The 16,593-nt window shown below is 42.7% G+C and overlaps 1 protein-coding gene across 7 annotated transcripts in view; it reads right to left on the bottom strand.

Moving 5' to 3' along the window:
* Positions 1-647: 647 nt before the first annotated feature.
* The window catches only part of LOC139381373 (protein bicaudal C homolog 1-like), a 73,779-nt gene continuing 57,833 nt past the window's right edge, over positions 648-16,593 (bottom strand). For 2 of the 7 annotated variants that reach the window (XM_071124850.1, XM_071124849.1), the window contains exons 9-21: positions 16,157-16,288; positions 13,686-13,869; positions 12,803-12,964; positions 12,259-12,446; positions 12,014-12,155; positions 10,852-11,023; positions 10,279-10,450; positions 10,122-10,161; positions 9,387-9,559; positions 8,957-9,119; positions 8,250-8,413; positions 5,845-5,959; positions 648-3,878 (exon numbers count right to left, since the gene is read on the bottom strand). In XM_071124850.1, the coding sequence (XP_070980951.1) occupies positions 3,751-3,878; positions 5,845-5,959; positions 8,250-8,413; positions 8,957-9,119; positions 9,387-9,559; positions 10,122-10,161; positions 10,279-10,450; positions 10,852-11,023; positions 12,014-12,155; positions 12,259-12,446; positions 12,803-12,964; positions 13,686-13,869; positions 16,157-16,288 (1,935 nt within the window). In that variant the 3' untranslated portion in view covers positions 648-3,750. The remainder of the gene's footprint in view (positions 3,879-5,844; positions 5,960-8,249; positions 8,414-8,956; positions 9,120-9,386; positions 9,560-10,121; positions 10,162-10,278; positions 10,451-10,851; positions 11,024-12,013; positions 12,156-12,258; positions 12,447-12,802; positions 12,965-13,685; positions 13,870-16,156; positions 16,289-16,593) is intronic. The other 5 variants (XM_071124852.1, XM_071124851.1, XM_071124855.1 and 2 more) reach the window with 3 other exon arrangements.

Genomic DNA, 16,593 nt, shown 5'->3' with positions numbered 1-16,593 from the left:
TCTGAGGAAAGAGAGGAGGGGCAGATACAGTGGAAAGATAACAGTACAGCATCCTTGTTCAGTACGGTGTCAATGCACGCAGGATGGTTGGTATGGGTTAGTGTTAGTGTGGTTCCTCTATGGGGTGGATGGTATGGGTTAGTGTGGTTCCTCTATGGAGTGGATGGTATGGGTTAGTGTGGTTCCTCTATGGAGTGGATGGTATGGGTTAGTGTGGTTCCTCTATGGAGTGGATGGTATGGGTTAGTGTGGTTCCTCTATGGAGTGGATGGTATGGGTTAGTGTGGTTCCTCTATGGAGTGGATGGTATGGGTTAGTGTGGTTCCTCTATGGAGTGGATGGTATGGGTTAGTGTGGTTCCTCTATGGAGTGGATGGTATGGGTTAGTGTGGTTCCTCTATGGAGTGGATCAATTCTCTGTGATTAGATCAAGTAGATCCTGCCTCTGGGGATTAGTGGAATGCTCTGACACCAATCGGACATCAAGAACTGATTATCGGAGCGTGTGGGTCTCACACACAGGCTTACCTCAGCTATGGTTACCAGAGTGTTCTATCAATTTCATGCTTCACACTTTTGCACTGAATATTCTTCCTCACTGTAATAGTCAAATGTATGTGCTATGAACAAAAACTAAAGGAAACATCTTACTGCATACATTTATTACCTTTGTAATAACACTTCAATGTTTGAACAAACTTTTTTGCTTATTTGATAACTCCTCCAAAACACATCTGTACTATATTTACAGATATAACAACATAGCTAAAACAATGTCCTTCTCAACAATCGTATCAACAAGAGCTTTAGGCAAAGTTCCTAAATTCTTCTGTAGAACCTTTTTTGGAACAGTACCTTTCTCTCACACAAAACTGGAGATAAATGGCTAACAAGCATGGCTGCACAGGATACAAAAGAGATGCAAAACATACATAAATTCCTTAGTGGTTTACATTCATTATAAATGTTGTACCATTTTCATCCAACTCAGTATAAAGTAGACCCTTCAAATGTATCCCTTTGGGAATAACAGGAACTAAACACAAACATTTAAGACATAATAAGTGTAGGGACAGGAGGCTGGTGGTAAACTTTGATTGCAAATGACTCATTAAACCAGATAAAAAAGCAATAATTCTCACTAACAACATTCACTTGACAGACATCTCTATTACCCTCCAAGCACACAAATGACCGCAGGCATAACTTTACAGAAGCAAAATAAAAAAAACATTGTCTGGTTTGCAGGGTAGCTACCATGGCTCAACATAACTGCACTGTAATAATCAATGCTGAACAGCTTCAATATAGTACCATGATAAAGGGTTGAACACAACCCATATTTTTGGTGGAACAAATCCCTTTTAATATCCTGTCTTTTCAAGATTTCAAAGAAAATGACACACTACTGGTCAGAAATGACAACCAAGTCAGGATATCTTATTGATACGATAGTGACATGGGCACAAATCAGTTAGAAGAAGTGGTATGGCGTAAACACAGGATACAACAGATCTTCATGAGAAAAAGCATGCAACATGAGAAACAAGTGACTTCTCTCTGTGCGTGATTACAGAATGGTTGATGTTAAGACGTCTGCTGTCAGTGATGTTGCTGTTGTGTGGAAACAAAGCTTTGGCATGTAAGTTGCTTTGAAATGTTCTCTCTACATCTGCTTCAGCATTCTGTAACTACTGTCATTTAGCTTCAATATTTAGTTTTTCACTTTGGGCTCTACATAGAGTTCACTGCATTGTCCGTCAAATACCGTACCATCTACCAACAAACATTCTGCAAATAAAGAGTACTTTAAACAAACAGTCTTATATGATAGAATGCACAAAGACTATCAACTTCCAGGCTTAATATGGGGGTTCAATCTAAAACAGTTACAGCAAAAACCTTCCAGAGTCAGACAGCGTTAACAAAAGGGTATGAGAATACTGTTTTACATGAACATAATACAGAGATCAGAGTGACTTCGTCCTTTGATGATAAGCAGCACAACTGCACACCTAATCCTGTTACTTCATCAAATATAGCTTTACAAGAATCCCAGATATCTGACTGCACACCTAATCCTGTTACTTCATCAAATATAGCTTTACAAGAATCCCAGATATCTGATTGCACAACTGATCCTGAAAATTGTATTTTTCCACTATTCTTAATTTAAGCTAGAACACATGTTGAGGACACAATCTTGGTAAATGTAGAAATGTGTCTAGGCTAGGGGCTGTCATATGAAATAGAGTTGAGTTTACACCTTTGGTGTGAGTTCCCTCCTGGGTGAGAGGTAGTGGCAGTCCAAATAGCTATATTCTAATAGAAACAATTCCCTGCTGAGCAGCTTAGAGAGAGAAGTAAAGGAGGCATTCGACACTGTAGTAGTGTGGAGGCATTCGACACTGTAGTAGTGTGGAGGCATTCGACACTGTAGTAGTGTGGAGGCATTCGACACTGTAGTAGTGTGGAGGCATTCGACACTGTAGTAGTGTGGAGGCATTCGACACTGTAGTAGTGTGGAGGCATTCGACACTGTAGTAGTGTGGAGGCATTCGACACTGTAGTAGGTTGCTTCTCTGTCCGCAGCTCTAAAAGCGGATAAAGTGTAAGGAAAGATAAAAGCACACAGTCTGGGAATTATGACATGTCTCCTGAATAGATAGAGGAACACATAGTAGGATTCAACACAGAATATAGACCACAGAAAGACTAACTGACAAAGACCATTGACATGACTACAGGAGACATAATGACAATGACTAAGAAAACCACAGGAGGCCAACAAACAGAATCAGAGAGAGGGGCCTGCTGTTTTGACAGACTGCTCTCTTTCTCTGCTGCAGTCTCATGACACAGCCTGACGGCACCAAAGATTATGGGGTAAAGGTAATTATCAAAGAGACTAATAATGAACTAATTAGAAACCACAGGAACTCATTTGTGAATGTATAAAGTAATGAAAACATAAAAAAATACATGAAACTGATTATTACCTCGGAAAGATAAAAAATAATAATGTGAATACAAAATAATACTTTTCTAAATACATATGACATACAGACTGCAGCCCAACTACAGCAGCTGCTGATGGATACAACACTGACCTTCGTGGAATGTCAATCAATCAAAACACTGAGGGGTCCAAGGTCAATCCACTAGGTTCTGCGTTTAGTTGTTGATGTCACTTTATTGACTTCATTTCCCCATCTCACTAAGTGCTTACATTTGGCTTGGTACAAATACATCTGTGCTTTGAGTTAATACAAAATGCATAGGTATTCCAATATGAGGAATCAGGCTTTCACAGGCAAAATTGTTAAAGTGCATGTCATTGATAAAACAGCATACTACGAATGCAGTATCAATGTAATTATTTTGTACTAATCATTTGGCCTGTTCCCTTTAACAAAAATGGACAACTACTGGGCAGTACCTGTCCTTCATATTTAGTAAAATACCCTTCATGCATAGATACTCCACAGAAACATCTAACCACTATGTGGAGTGAACACTGGACTTTTTATACCACAGATGGCTCTTCTCTTTTTTTGGCACTTCTGGTTAAACTATGGCTTCTTGTTATGGCCTTAAAAAAGAAAAAAAAGAGTTGAATAGTTATTGTTCAGCATAAGCTGGAGGGTGGACAACTGAGAACCAGCTAGGCTGGAGACTGGCCTACAGAAGCCCAAAGAGAGGCACTGAAGGCTGGTTCTCTGTCGTGTTAAGTCCTGGCGGAGTGGAGCTCTACCACCGACCACTGACACTAGCCATGTCAGCGTGGAACTGACGAGACAGACGACCGCTGGCTCCCCCTTCCAGGAAGGAGGATCTGATAGGAGCCTCAAACAGCTTCCTTCGGTTCTTGTTCAGTTCTGGAAAAGACAAAAGTACACAATATTGCATATCAATTGCAATTCTTACAGATATAAATGTTAAATAACATACTATGTTTTTCCATTAAGAAATACAAGTCCGACAAGTCAATTCAAACTGTAATCCATATGAAGGGAAATTCCATTTTATTGGTCTTCCGATGCAGTCAAGAGTTAAAATCAACAGTGACAGAAAAATGTGCTTCAAATAGCCAATGCAAAATGAGAAAAGCTCACATAAACAAGACCCCTCTTTGTGGCCCATGAGTTTGCCGGGCAGATCACCAAACTAATTTGACACAATTATTTCAAAATGCGTCAATAAAACAGTTCAGCATCCTTTGAATGATTAATTTTATGGCTGTCATTTTTTCTGTCAGCAAAAACCTGGCATATGATAATTGAGACTGGTAGCTTCAAAATTGCTATTTTTACTGGCAGAAATACAGGAAGTGGACCTTAATGAGTTGGGGTTGCCTTTAGGAAAGAAAGAAGGGGGGAAGGGAGTGTATTCCTGTTTTGGAGCCCTTAGAGTCCTTCAACAGAGATTAGAGCTGATCTGAGCTTTGCAACAGAGCGCATCAGTGGAACTAACTCACGCCTAGAGCCCTTCTCCTCACAACAGAACACGAATACCTCCCTCTCCCAACCTCATTGTGACCCCCTATTGCACCAATAACAGCAAACTGACTTAGATATGATCCCTTCTAGATATAATCCCTTTACTCTAACAATACTACAAACGCATGAAATCATAATACATGAGATGAAGGACAAAACATGTTATAAATGTAACATCCCAGAAACTAAAGGAATACATATACACAGTGTACAAAACATTAAGAACACTTCCTAATATTGAGTTGCTGACCCTTTTGCTCTCGGAACAGTCTCAATTCGTCAGGGCATGGACTCTACAAGGTGTCGAAAGTGTTCCACCGGGATGCGGGTCCTTGTTGACTCCAAATGCTTCACACAGTTATGTCAAGTTGGCTGGATGTCCTTTGGGTGGTGGACCATTCTTGATACTCACAGGAAACTGTTAAGCGTGAAAAACCCATACAGCGTTGCAGTTCATGACACAAACCGGTGCACCTGGCACCTACTACCATTCCCTGTTCAAAGGTACTTAAATATTTTGTTTTGCCCATTCACCCTCAATGTCACACATACTGTAATTGCAACAAAAGGTGGCTCTACAAAGTACTGACTTTGGGGTGTGAATAGTTATGCACGCTCAAGTTTAGTTTTTTTGTCTTATTTCTTGTTCGTTTCACAATACAAAATATTTTGCATCTTCAAAGTGGTAGGAATGTTGTGTAAATCAAATGATACAACCTCCCCCAAAAAATCTAATTTAATTCCAGGTTGTAAGGCAACAAAATAGGACAAATTTCAAGGGGGAGAATACTTTTGCAAGCCACTGTATGTCATGGAAAGAGCAAGTGATCCTAATGTTTAGTACACTCAGTATATATTCAATCAAAATGCCACCCTTCTGAATCCTGTTCACTCCTGGCAGACAAAAGGTATTACTCCTGTAGTCAGGCATTTATAAACAAGGATTTGTTCATGGAACAACAAACATGTCGGGCATTCATTGCCTTGCAACCGTATGAGGATCCGAGCTACTCTCTGTCAGCCAAAAAGAGGGACATGACTTGCATCACGGCCTACTGAAACCAATGGATGGCAGTGAAGATTGTAATTAATGTTCAGCTATGGGTCAGTGGAAGTACGTGGCTATACTCAGGCATATGGCAGGGCCAGAAATGAGAGATTTAATGAAAAGCATTGAAGTCCATTTCACACCGTCTCCATCAGGAGAGGTTCTGGCACGCCCAACACACCCCTCAACACCTCTGACAGGAGCAATTATCAGCACATACAGCCCAGCAGGATCAGCCTGATCTCCCACATGTCTTTGGAACTGGGTTCACACAAACACACAATGTTTGGACATTACCGTAGTCATTCACACCAGAGATGGCAAGCAGCATCTTCCTGCGTGCTCCAAATGTGGTGATGCCCAGCTCTTTCAGGTCCTGGTCTGTAAGAGTGAGGAAGGTCTGGAGATCGATCTGAAAAAGAGTGCATGTGTACAGTCAATATGTTTATTATGTCACTGCACACAATACCATTTTTGGGATTACAAAATAAAATCCCCCTTTGCAACATAAAATACCTGGGGCCTCATTTATAAACTTTGCATACGTACAGAATATAGCCCAAAATGTTTGTGCGCCAGTACACACAAAAGTTGTCATTTATAAAAATGTAACTTCATGTGAGAGTTTTCACCTCCCTGCAAACTTTAGACCATGTGTACACACATCTGTTAGTAGTTTAAATATTGTATTGCAAGCTGGGGTGATATGACAAGCTTATTCATTAAAAAAAAACGAAAAACAGGAAAACATTAACAAGAATGCAGCCATTTGCCATTAATGAGAAGAGCGAAAATCGACGTGTTTTGTTTTTAGAATCTAAAATAACTATTTTCTTTTCATAACCATTGCAGAGTTAATTCCTCAACTTTTCATAGGACCTAGCAGCCAAGTAAATAGATAGGCTATATGCATTTCAAGTCTTGCAATCCCATAGGTAGCACAGTTTATAATATGCAGTCGAATTTAAAAGGTGAACAGTTGATATTTTACATTGAAGTAGGCCTATTTATGCTACTGATAGTACTGTAATTGCATTTGGGGACATTCGTGTAATCTTTTTTTTTTTCCCCTTTAAGAAATCGCTGGCATTCCATCATCTTTAGGTTGGGGGAAACGTTGATGCAAAACGTTGTTGAATTCGGCCTCCCGGGTGGCGCACTGTTTAAGGGCGCTGTACTGCAGCGCCAGCTGTGCCATCAGACTCTGGGTTCGGGCCCAGGCTCTGTCGTAACCGGCCGCGACCGGGAGGTCCATGGGGCGACGCACAATTGGCCTAGCGTCGTCCGGGTTAGGGAGGGCTTGGTCGGTAGGGATGTCCTTGTCTCATCGCGCACCAGCGACTCCTGTGGCAGGCCAGGCGCAGTGCACGCTAACCAAGGTTAGAAACACTTCTTAACGCGCATCCACAGGGCGCTGTGTTAAGAAGAAGCAGTGCGGCTAGGTTGGGTTGTATCGGAGGACGCATGACTTTCAACCTTCGTCTCCCGTACGGGAGTTGTAGCGATGAGACAAGATAGTAGCTACTACAACAATTGGATACCATGAAATTGGGGAGAAAAAGGGGTAAAAAAAACAACACATTGTTGATTTCAAATATTCAGGTCCACAACAATTTGCCATTGTTTTCTCTTTCAGAAACTGACAAAGTCCTTTACCAGATACAACATAAATTACTGCTAAAGATAACCTACATTTTGAGATTATTATGGATAAAAACAATATCATTTGTATTTGTCAAACAGCAGCCAAGCATCGATCATCATGTCACCAGAATAAGACCCTCGTTATTTATTGGAAAGGAGCATCAAGCTCATCACCTTGTACCTTCACCACCATGTGAAGTTCATCATCATTTATTTCATCGGTGGCCTAATAAACGACCTGCTTTCCCGAGTTGTAGTGGGAGGACCACACAACATATCACGTGACTCCAAGTTTACATTGGTTATTCTATTAATATTTGCGCATAAAGGAGTTTCCTCTGCCATTTCTCGCATAATTAAATTTTACAGATACAAAAAAATACCACCATGTCTAACGAACAAATTGTCTGTCGGCATTTATTAAATTATACCAGCATTTCATGTTTCCATTAGCTCGGACGCAACGTTTTTCATGCGTCAGTTAATTCATCTGCATGAAGTGGTTGGATGTAAACTTGGTTATTGTCACCTTAAAAGGTGAATGGCGAGCATTTTCCAGGAAGAGTTTTAATGCTCGTTCACAATCACACAGTTTTACGGCAGGTCTGATTTATAACGGGAAACATGCATATGAATGGCGTGCACCAAGTTTATATATTTCAATGGTTATAAATGAGGCCCCTGAAGCCTATCCATTATCAAGTATTTGCAATATGTGTGCTCTGATTTCAATAAAAGTAGTTGGATATAAATAGTCTAGTCACTGGACCATGAGGACCACTCCAAAATATGTTGCAAAAAAAACTTTGTCTAGGTCAAGCGATGGGCAGCTAAAATGGAACTCAAAGCTCCCAGCAAAATGTTTAAATCCATTTATTTATTGACAATTTCTACCGGAAAAGTTTAATATCAGCGTGAAAATCTTAGCCTAAGCACTGATCTATCCATCCGTAAATTCTAGCCTCTCTCTGATATAGTCAGCCAAGCAGGGATGGATGGAGGTGTCTGCTCTCACGTTAATGTGGCTATCCCATGCTACGGCAGCTATAGACCAGTACCTCCTGCTGTTGGAACACGTCTGTGTATTTCCCCAGGCCCAGCTTGCTGAACAGCTCCGGGAGGTCCGACCCTTTCAGAGAGGACTGGAGACTGCACCCGTTGCTCCCGGTGATCGAGGAGATACAGTCCATGTAGTTACTGCTGCTCAGATAGTGCTCTGCAGCTGTCAATCACAATGTGTCACGGGAAGACAAGACAAGTCAGACAGTCATCATTAAAGACTTTCATAGAAAGTTATCATTGTAAAAAAGAATGTAAAATAAACCCTGACATATCTCGCTGCCAAAACATTGTGACTAAATATTTGTATCCAATTAGAGCAAGATAATGCTTTTTGATAGTTTTTAATGTGGGCAATGTAAGCCAACATACTGTGGATAAAATGTGCTTCTCTACAGCATTACCGGTAGTGATGGACTTTGATAAATAATTGGAGACAAGGGCAAAAACAGGAGTCGGATATGAACAGAGTATCTGGTCTCTAGTGCAGGTGTGTTGGAGGAATGAACCCATCTACTCCCACACACCCTAACGTTTTAATTAATGAGACAATCTTTACACAGCATCTGCTGTTCAAGGTTAGATGTTTTGAATTATGTATCATCAAAACTTTTAAGAGAGTTTACTTTAATTACATGGGAGTGTGATGATCTAGCCTTCTTGCCTTTCATTCAAAGTTCAGATGGGTATCTGCCGAGTAGCTCACCCGATTTGTTCTGCTTCCTCTTAGGACTGCAAACAGACACTGGGAATTCGGCGTGGCTGGGAAGACCGTTCCCACCCCCATTCCTGTCTCTCCAGTTGTCAGAGTCACTGCCGTTGCCCACCCCCTCTCTGCTGCCGGAGCGGGAAAGAGACAGGGGGGAGCCCTGGGGGCACAGAAAGGGGACATCAGATCATACTGGGCTGTAGTTTTAATTTCTCATTATTTGGTTTAGTTCTGTGAATCAGAGTATCAATTTAGTTTAGTTTTCAATAATTTACTTTTTGCTTTACATATTTACATGATGGCTTTCATTTTTTATGCAATCCATGATGATGCTTCATATTACAGTCTCTGCATAAGCTTCATATCAGGAATGTTACTATGAACAGGTTCTCTTCCAACAGAAAAAACCTGGTCCATTGGTGTTTACCTCATAGTCGGAGTTTACCTCGTAGGTGGTACTCATGGTGGGTTTGTAGGGCACGTGGTTGGCCCTGCGCAGCTCCTTGATGGTCTCTGCTGGCATAGACTTGGAGAAACCCAGGCCACTCCACGTGTTAGTGGGGGTCCGCACCTCAGTCACAACAGGCTTCTTCAACATGGCTGGACACAGACACAGATAAACACCTCTGTTACCAATTAGTGCGAAAGGTCAGAAAAACGGACACGGTATCCCTTTATTTATTTAGCCCTTTTCCTCCCCAATTTCTTGATTTCCAAATTGGTAGTTACAGTCTTGTCCCATCGCTGCAACTCCCGTACGGACTCGGGAGAGGCGAAGGTCGAGAAACACAACCCTGCCAAGCCGCACTGCTTCTTGACACAATGCTTGCTTAGCCCGGAAGCCAGCCACACCAATGTGTCGAAGGAAACGCCGTACACCTGGCGACTGTGTCAGCATGCACTGTGCCCGGCCCGCCACAGGAGTCGCTAGAGCGCGATGGGACAAGGACATCCCGGCCGGCCCAACCCTCCCCTAACATGGACGACACTGGGCCAATTGTGTGCTCCCTCATGGGTCTCCCGGTCATGGCGCAGCCTGGGATCGAACCCGGATCTGTAGTGACGCCTCTAGTGATGCAGTGCCTTAGACCGCTGCGCCACTCGGGAGGAACACAGAATCCCTTGAGACTAGACAGGAATCGCCTGAAAGATTGACACTTACCCTTGGTTGCTAACAGCTTTTTCTGTTCATATTCAAGCGCCTGAAATAGGAATGGAGAGGAAGGTCAATGTCAGTTTTAATACTTGTCAAATTCCCATTAGTTATTTATTGATACGTGAGTGCGAGTATGTGAGAGAGAGAAGTGGAGTTGGAATACCTCTAGTTGGCCCTGCATGTTGGCAAAGGAGGAATGTGGAGCCAAGCGGATCCTGTCCCTCTCGTTCTGCTGTGCTGCCCTCTCTGCTGCCCGCTCACTGCCCGGTGCCCTCTTATCTGTCACTGGGCTGTCTGAAGCACTCGACTCTGGGTCTGACAGTAAGCAGTCTGAGCTGTGGGAGGGGCACAAAAGAGAGGAACAACTATATTAAAAAGGACAAGTTACAAACCCCATCACAATAGAGTAGCCTATAGCACAGAAAAGACATACAGCACAGCTCAACAGGGTATGGTATATTAAGATAAAGCATGACAGAATGCAGTACAACAGTGCAGTCCCCTGCTTTGTCTCCAAATAGCACCCACCTCAAGCTCTTTTCCCCACTGACATTCCTCCTGGAAAACGTAAGTCCTTTTACATCAGCGGTTGTCACAAAGTGCTATTATTTTCTATTCTATGAATGCATGGGAGTCATACCAACTGAACTAGAATGAGTTCTAGTCCTATGTTCATATCCTTTAGGCATGGGAATGGAAGAGTGAGGACATCTCTGAGATGTAGGTAGTGTCTTACTGTAGCTCTGGACAGACATACTGGAGATGGGAGTTCTTGGTCCCCTGGAGGAGCTCCACCGCCTGCCGTTTCCCTGACGTCTTACAGGAAGCCAGCATCTGTTTCAGCTCGTTTCCATTTGCTGAGTGAGATGGGCTTCTGGGCATGCCCACTTCCACAAAGGTGTCAGAGCCTGGTGGAGAGTAAAAAAGCATTTGTGAAGAAAAGGTAACGTGGGATATTATATTTCTTCCTTCATGATTTAATAATGTCGATCAGTAGGCTAAATATACTATTATATCCTTTACATGTGACAAATAAGATACAAAGAATTGCTAGATTCTTATAGAATCCCTGTGTTTGACAACCAAGTTTTTGTACTTCCAATGCAACCTCTTCTTTAGAGTGCATTATTGCTTAGCTTTCCATTGCCTGTCATGCATATATTACAGTACATTCTTTGCACCTGTAAATCACTCTGCATGATGGCATGAGCATGACTAAATGTAGCTGCTAAACCTCACAGTTGGCACCTGTGTTATTAAAAAACAGAAGCGGTCAATAATGAAGGGGCTTTTTTCTTCCAGGCAGTAACCCAGCCTGCATAACATGATCTGTGTGTGTGTGTGTGTGTGTGTGTGTGTGTATCTAGGCCTTGACAGCGTAAAATAATAAGATGTCAGTCACATTAATTAACATCTCCAAGCTATTATGTTTAGTTGATTCACCCTGGGCTCGATGGTAACGGGGAGCAGAGCCAGTTGGGACAGGTTGGAGAACACAGGAGGTGGTCAGGGAGAGGAAACAGTTACTACTGTCACCAGCCAAGCTGGGGCTGAGGCTGAGGAGTCCACGGATCTCCAGCTCCAACAACATGGGAACGTGAGGAGTGTGAGAGTAAGGCTACACTCAAACCACACATGTTAGAGATGCAGGAATCTCGGGACCTCAACCACTGGAATACCAGCCATTAAATGTCACCCTGTTGCAACCTAATAAAAGTGGTTTAAGAATGGGGACTAGACCGCATAAAACAAATATATTGTGGTATAAATTAATTTAGCAGTTTACAAGGCCAAATACCTAGGTTTCCTTGTGGGTTCTATAAACCTCTTTATAGTAAATCTACAAGAGCTATACATGTCTATGTTGTCTGTAGGTGCGGTGTGTGTGTGTGTGGTACCTTGGTCTTGGTTGGACTTGCTGGAGCGGGGTTCTGACGGGTTGTGTCCGCTGGCCTCCTGGACCGAGTCACACTGGTTGGGGTTCAGAACCGTGTCTGCCAGTGACGCACTGGACATCCTGCCATAGACTGAGCCAGGATGCTGCATACAAACACAAATATAGCTTTATATATTATACTCACTATAGGCAAGGTATATATTCAATGTAACAGCTAGTGAGTATATGTCTATGAAAGTCATTCACCTTGACATGTCCATTGATGGTACAGGGGCCTTTGGAGCAGTCAGGGACCCCGTTGGTCTGCTTGTCGATTGGGGAAAGCCCGGGGGGAGGGGAGGGGGTGTTCTGGGTGTACCCCTGGACCCCAGAGAGCAGGATACTGCTCAGAGTGGCCTGGGCTACAGGGTGCATCATCAACTGAGACGAGAAGCCTGGATACACGAGGGAGAAAATACTACACCTGTATCATAACATTTTCATCATATAATAATTTATTACATTATACAGAACAATCTCAAAGTGCATAACTATTTTTTTTAAATGGACACAACTAGACAGGGCAACAGACAAAAAAAAAAACCCTGCTGATACTACAAAGGACACAGCTATTAACAGAAAGCCTTCCTAAAGACAAAGGTATTTAGGGCCAGAGTCTGTGGTGCCTTCAGGTAGTCCGGGAGGGAAATCCAGAGGCTGGGTATCAATCCCTTATAGCTATTTGTGAACAAGGTACGAAACCTGAAGGTGTGAGACAGAGAGAGTTTGTGCACTAGCCATCAGTACTCACCTTGGGTGCTGGTGAGAGAGCTGGGCCACAGTGAGGAGGAGGGAGATGGGGTGTTGGGGCTGGGGTTCTGCATAGGGCTCATGGAAGAGTTCAGACTGTTGAGAACAGAGTTTGGAGCCGGGGAGCTACTGAGAGAATGGGGCACTGATGCACCTAGGAAGCCTGGAGGAGAGAAAAACACAGATAAGGCTGTATCTCAATACAGTATCACTCTAAAAATATTTTCTTCCCACACCAGTGATAGATATTATTGCACACTACCACATCACGTCATTTCATATCAGTGGTCAGAAAATAAAGAGAGAGACATTTGAGAGAACTGGGTCTTTGACAAACATAACTCAACAGTCAATAACTCCATGTTAAACCGCTACTCTATGTTTCAACTAAATGTTTCAAAGAAGACTGAAACAGGTTAGTGGGTTTTACAAACAGATAATTTAACTCCAGAAATAAGGCTCGGATTTCCTTGGCAGGCTGAGCTGTAATCTGATGGAGAGGGATGTAGTAATTAACTATAGGCTGAGATGTGGAGGCCCATATCTTACCCATGGGCCAACACCCCAGGAAGGGACTGTCAATGTGGTCACTTTCCAGACATAAACCTCCTAACAGTTTATCCCATGATACATAACTCATGATTTATTCCGTTGTAAAGGAGTTTGTCTCATGTTATTTTAAATTGTATTTCTTATTATTTATTTTTGCAAGATAACAATACAGTTGGATTACATACAGTATGACACAAGCCTCATTCTCCAATCACTGGTCTATAAACGTGTGGGAAAGGGCCTAGGGATGACATTTGTATAAAGACACAATAGATTTCCTTTGAGCATTCTCATAATGGTGTAAGAGGTGGATGCAAAGAGAACTCCATTACCCAGGCTGCTCAGCCCCAGGCCAGCAGAGGCCAGGATGTCCAGGCCGACAGGACAGATGAGGGTGGGGCCGTTGGTGGAGGGGGACATGGCTGATGACACCCCGTTGCTCTCCAGACCCAACAGAAACTTCCGGGCCTCGTACATGTTCACTGCATTCCGCTCCACACTCTTTACTATCACAGACTGAGGAAGGGAGAGTGGGAGAAAGAGAGAGATGGGGAGACAGACAAGCGGAACAGAGAAAACAACAACATGGCAGGTTGATGTTCCTAATATATTGTTTGGATTTGGATTATGATGTGCAGTGCTTTACAGTTAAGGTCAGGAGATTTTCCTGACCGTTTGACCTGACCAGAAAACATCTTGGGCCCTAGCTGTACCATTACTCTAGTAAAGTAGCTCTGGATTTGACCACTATGTCTACCATAAGCCACCTCCAAAGTCATTTTCGATTTGACAGTACGTCCAACTGGCCTCACAACGGCAGACCATGTGCAACCACGCCAGCCCAGGATCTCCACATACAGCTTTCTTAACCTGAGGGATCACCTGGGACCAGCCACTAGGACAGCCAATGAAACTGAGGAGTATTTCTCTGTTTTAAAGCCCTGTTGTGGGGAAAAACTAATTCTGATTGGCTGGAACTGGCGCCCCACAGTGGGTGGGCCTACACCCTCCCAGGCCCACCCATGGCTGCGCTCCAGCCCAGTCATGTGAAATCCATAGATCAGGGCCTAATTCATTAATTTCAATTGACTGATTTCCTTATATGAAATGTAAATGTGAACTGTAACCTGTAAAATCGTTGAAATTGCCGCATGTTGCATTTATATTTTTGTTCAGTATATGCCAATTTATCTTACATTTTCTACCGATCTGCGTGCCAGTTATGGTTGAAATATCCACATTTTTGTGTAATGGTTTCATTTAAATTGATAATAACGTCTTCGATTTCTCAAATTCATTGTTATGTGCTTAATCAAAATTCTATTTAAATCTAAATGAAAATGATACAAACCTAAAAAGTAACTTTTATTGCCATCTCGTACAATGCTGTGTAGTACTCCCTTCACAGAACAGAGCAAACTGGCCCTAACCAGAATAGAAAGAGGAGTGGGAGGCCCCGGTGCACAACTGAGCAAGGGGACAAGTACATTAGAGTGTCTAGTTTGAGAAACAGATGCCTCACTAGTCATCAACTGGCAGCTTCATTAAATAGTACCAGCAAAACACCAGTCGCAACGTCAAGAGTGAAGAGGCGAATCTGGAATGCTGGCCTTCTAGACAGAGTTCCTATATCCAATGTATGTGTTATTTTGCACATCTTAATCTTTTCTTTTTATTGGCCAATCTGAGATATGGCTTTTTCTTTGCAACCCTGCCTAGAAGGCCAGCATCCTGGAGTCGCCTCTCCACTGTTGGGGGGTGGGGTAAAAGACCAAGTCCATTTTATGGCAAGAACAGCTCAAAGAAGCAAAGAGAAATGCCAGTCCATCATTACTTTAAGACATGAAGGTCAGTCAATCTGGAAAAGGTCAAGAACTTTAAAAGATTCTTCAAGTGCAGTCGCAAAAACCATCAAGCGCTATGATGAAACTGACTGCCACAGGAAAGGAAGACCCAGAGTTCCTCTGCTGCAAAGGAGTTACCAGCCTTAGAAATTGCAGTGGAAATTGGTGGAAATCTGTCCTTTGGTCTTATGAGTCCAAATTTTAGATTTTTGGTTCTAACCGCCATGTCTTTGTGAGATGCAGAGTAGGTGAATGGATGATCTCAACATGTGTATTTCCCACCGTGAAGCATGGAGGAGGTGTTATGGTGTGGAGGTGCTTTGCTGGTGACACTGTCTGTGATTTATTTAGAATTGAAGGCACACTTAACCAGTACGGATACCACAAAATCAAATCAAACCACAGCATTATGCAGATACGCCATCCCATCTTGTTTGCGCTTAGTGGGACTATCATTTGTTTTTCAACATGACAAAGACACAACACACCTCCAGGCTGTGTAAGGGCTATTTGACCAAGAAGGAGAGTGATGGAGTGCTGCATCAGATGACCTGGCCTCCACATTCACCCGACCTCAACCCAATTGAGATGGTTTGGGATGAGTTGGACCGGAAAGTGAAGGAAAAGCAGCCAACAAGTGCTCAGCATATGTGGGAACTCCTTCAAGACTGTTGGAAAAGCCTTCCAGGAGAAGCTGAAATGCATTTCAGGTGACTACCACATGAAGCTGGTTGAGAGAATGCCAAGAGTGTGCAAAGCTGTCCTCAAGGCAAAGGGTGGCTACTTTGAACAATCTCAAATATATTTTGATTTGTTAAATACCTTTTTGGTTACTACATGATTCCATATGTGTTATTTCATAGTTCTGATTATTAAACAATGTAGAAAATAGTAAAATAAATTAAAGAAAAACCTAATTGGGGTCAGCCCTAACTTGATGTTCATGTTTAGTGTGGTACCTTGCTTGGCTGCTTTGGTTTGGGCTTGATGCTGATGAAGACATCCAGCTGCTCCATCAGAGCTGTGATACACTGGGGCTCCACCTCGATGTCCTCTTTTATGTCAAACATCAGCACCAGGGGCAGGCAGCCCTGTGGAACACACATCATCACATCCTATGAAACAGACCCTTGTTAAAGAACAATCACCATGGGGCAGAGTTTCTCCTGACCAGACATTTAAATTACATGGCATTTAAAAGTATCCCCACAACCCGAATAGGGGTTGAAAATAGCAGATTTGGTCACTGATAAGCACCTAAACTGGAACGCAGTGGCTGTACAGTTATTAACATGCTATATATGTTGTCAGAGCTCAGGGTCTCCACTTTACAGCGCTGTATGAGATTCAACTGACTGACGCTCTAAGCGTGAGCACCAAGCACAACTAGACAATG

This window comes from Oncorhynchus clarkii, chromosome 23, assembly GCF_045791955.1.
Source record: "Oncorhynchus clarkii lewisi isolate Uvic-CL-2024 chromosome 23, UVic_Ocla_1.0, whole genome shotgun sequence".
NCBI classification, from domain to species: Eukaryota; Metazoa; Chordata; class Actinopteri; order Salmoniformes; family Salmonidae; genus Oncorhynchus; species Oncorhynchus clarkii.
The sequence above is the reverse complement of the archived record's forward strand: the minus strand, read 5'-3'. Positions and strand labels throughout refer to the sequence as shown.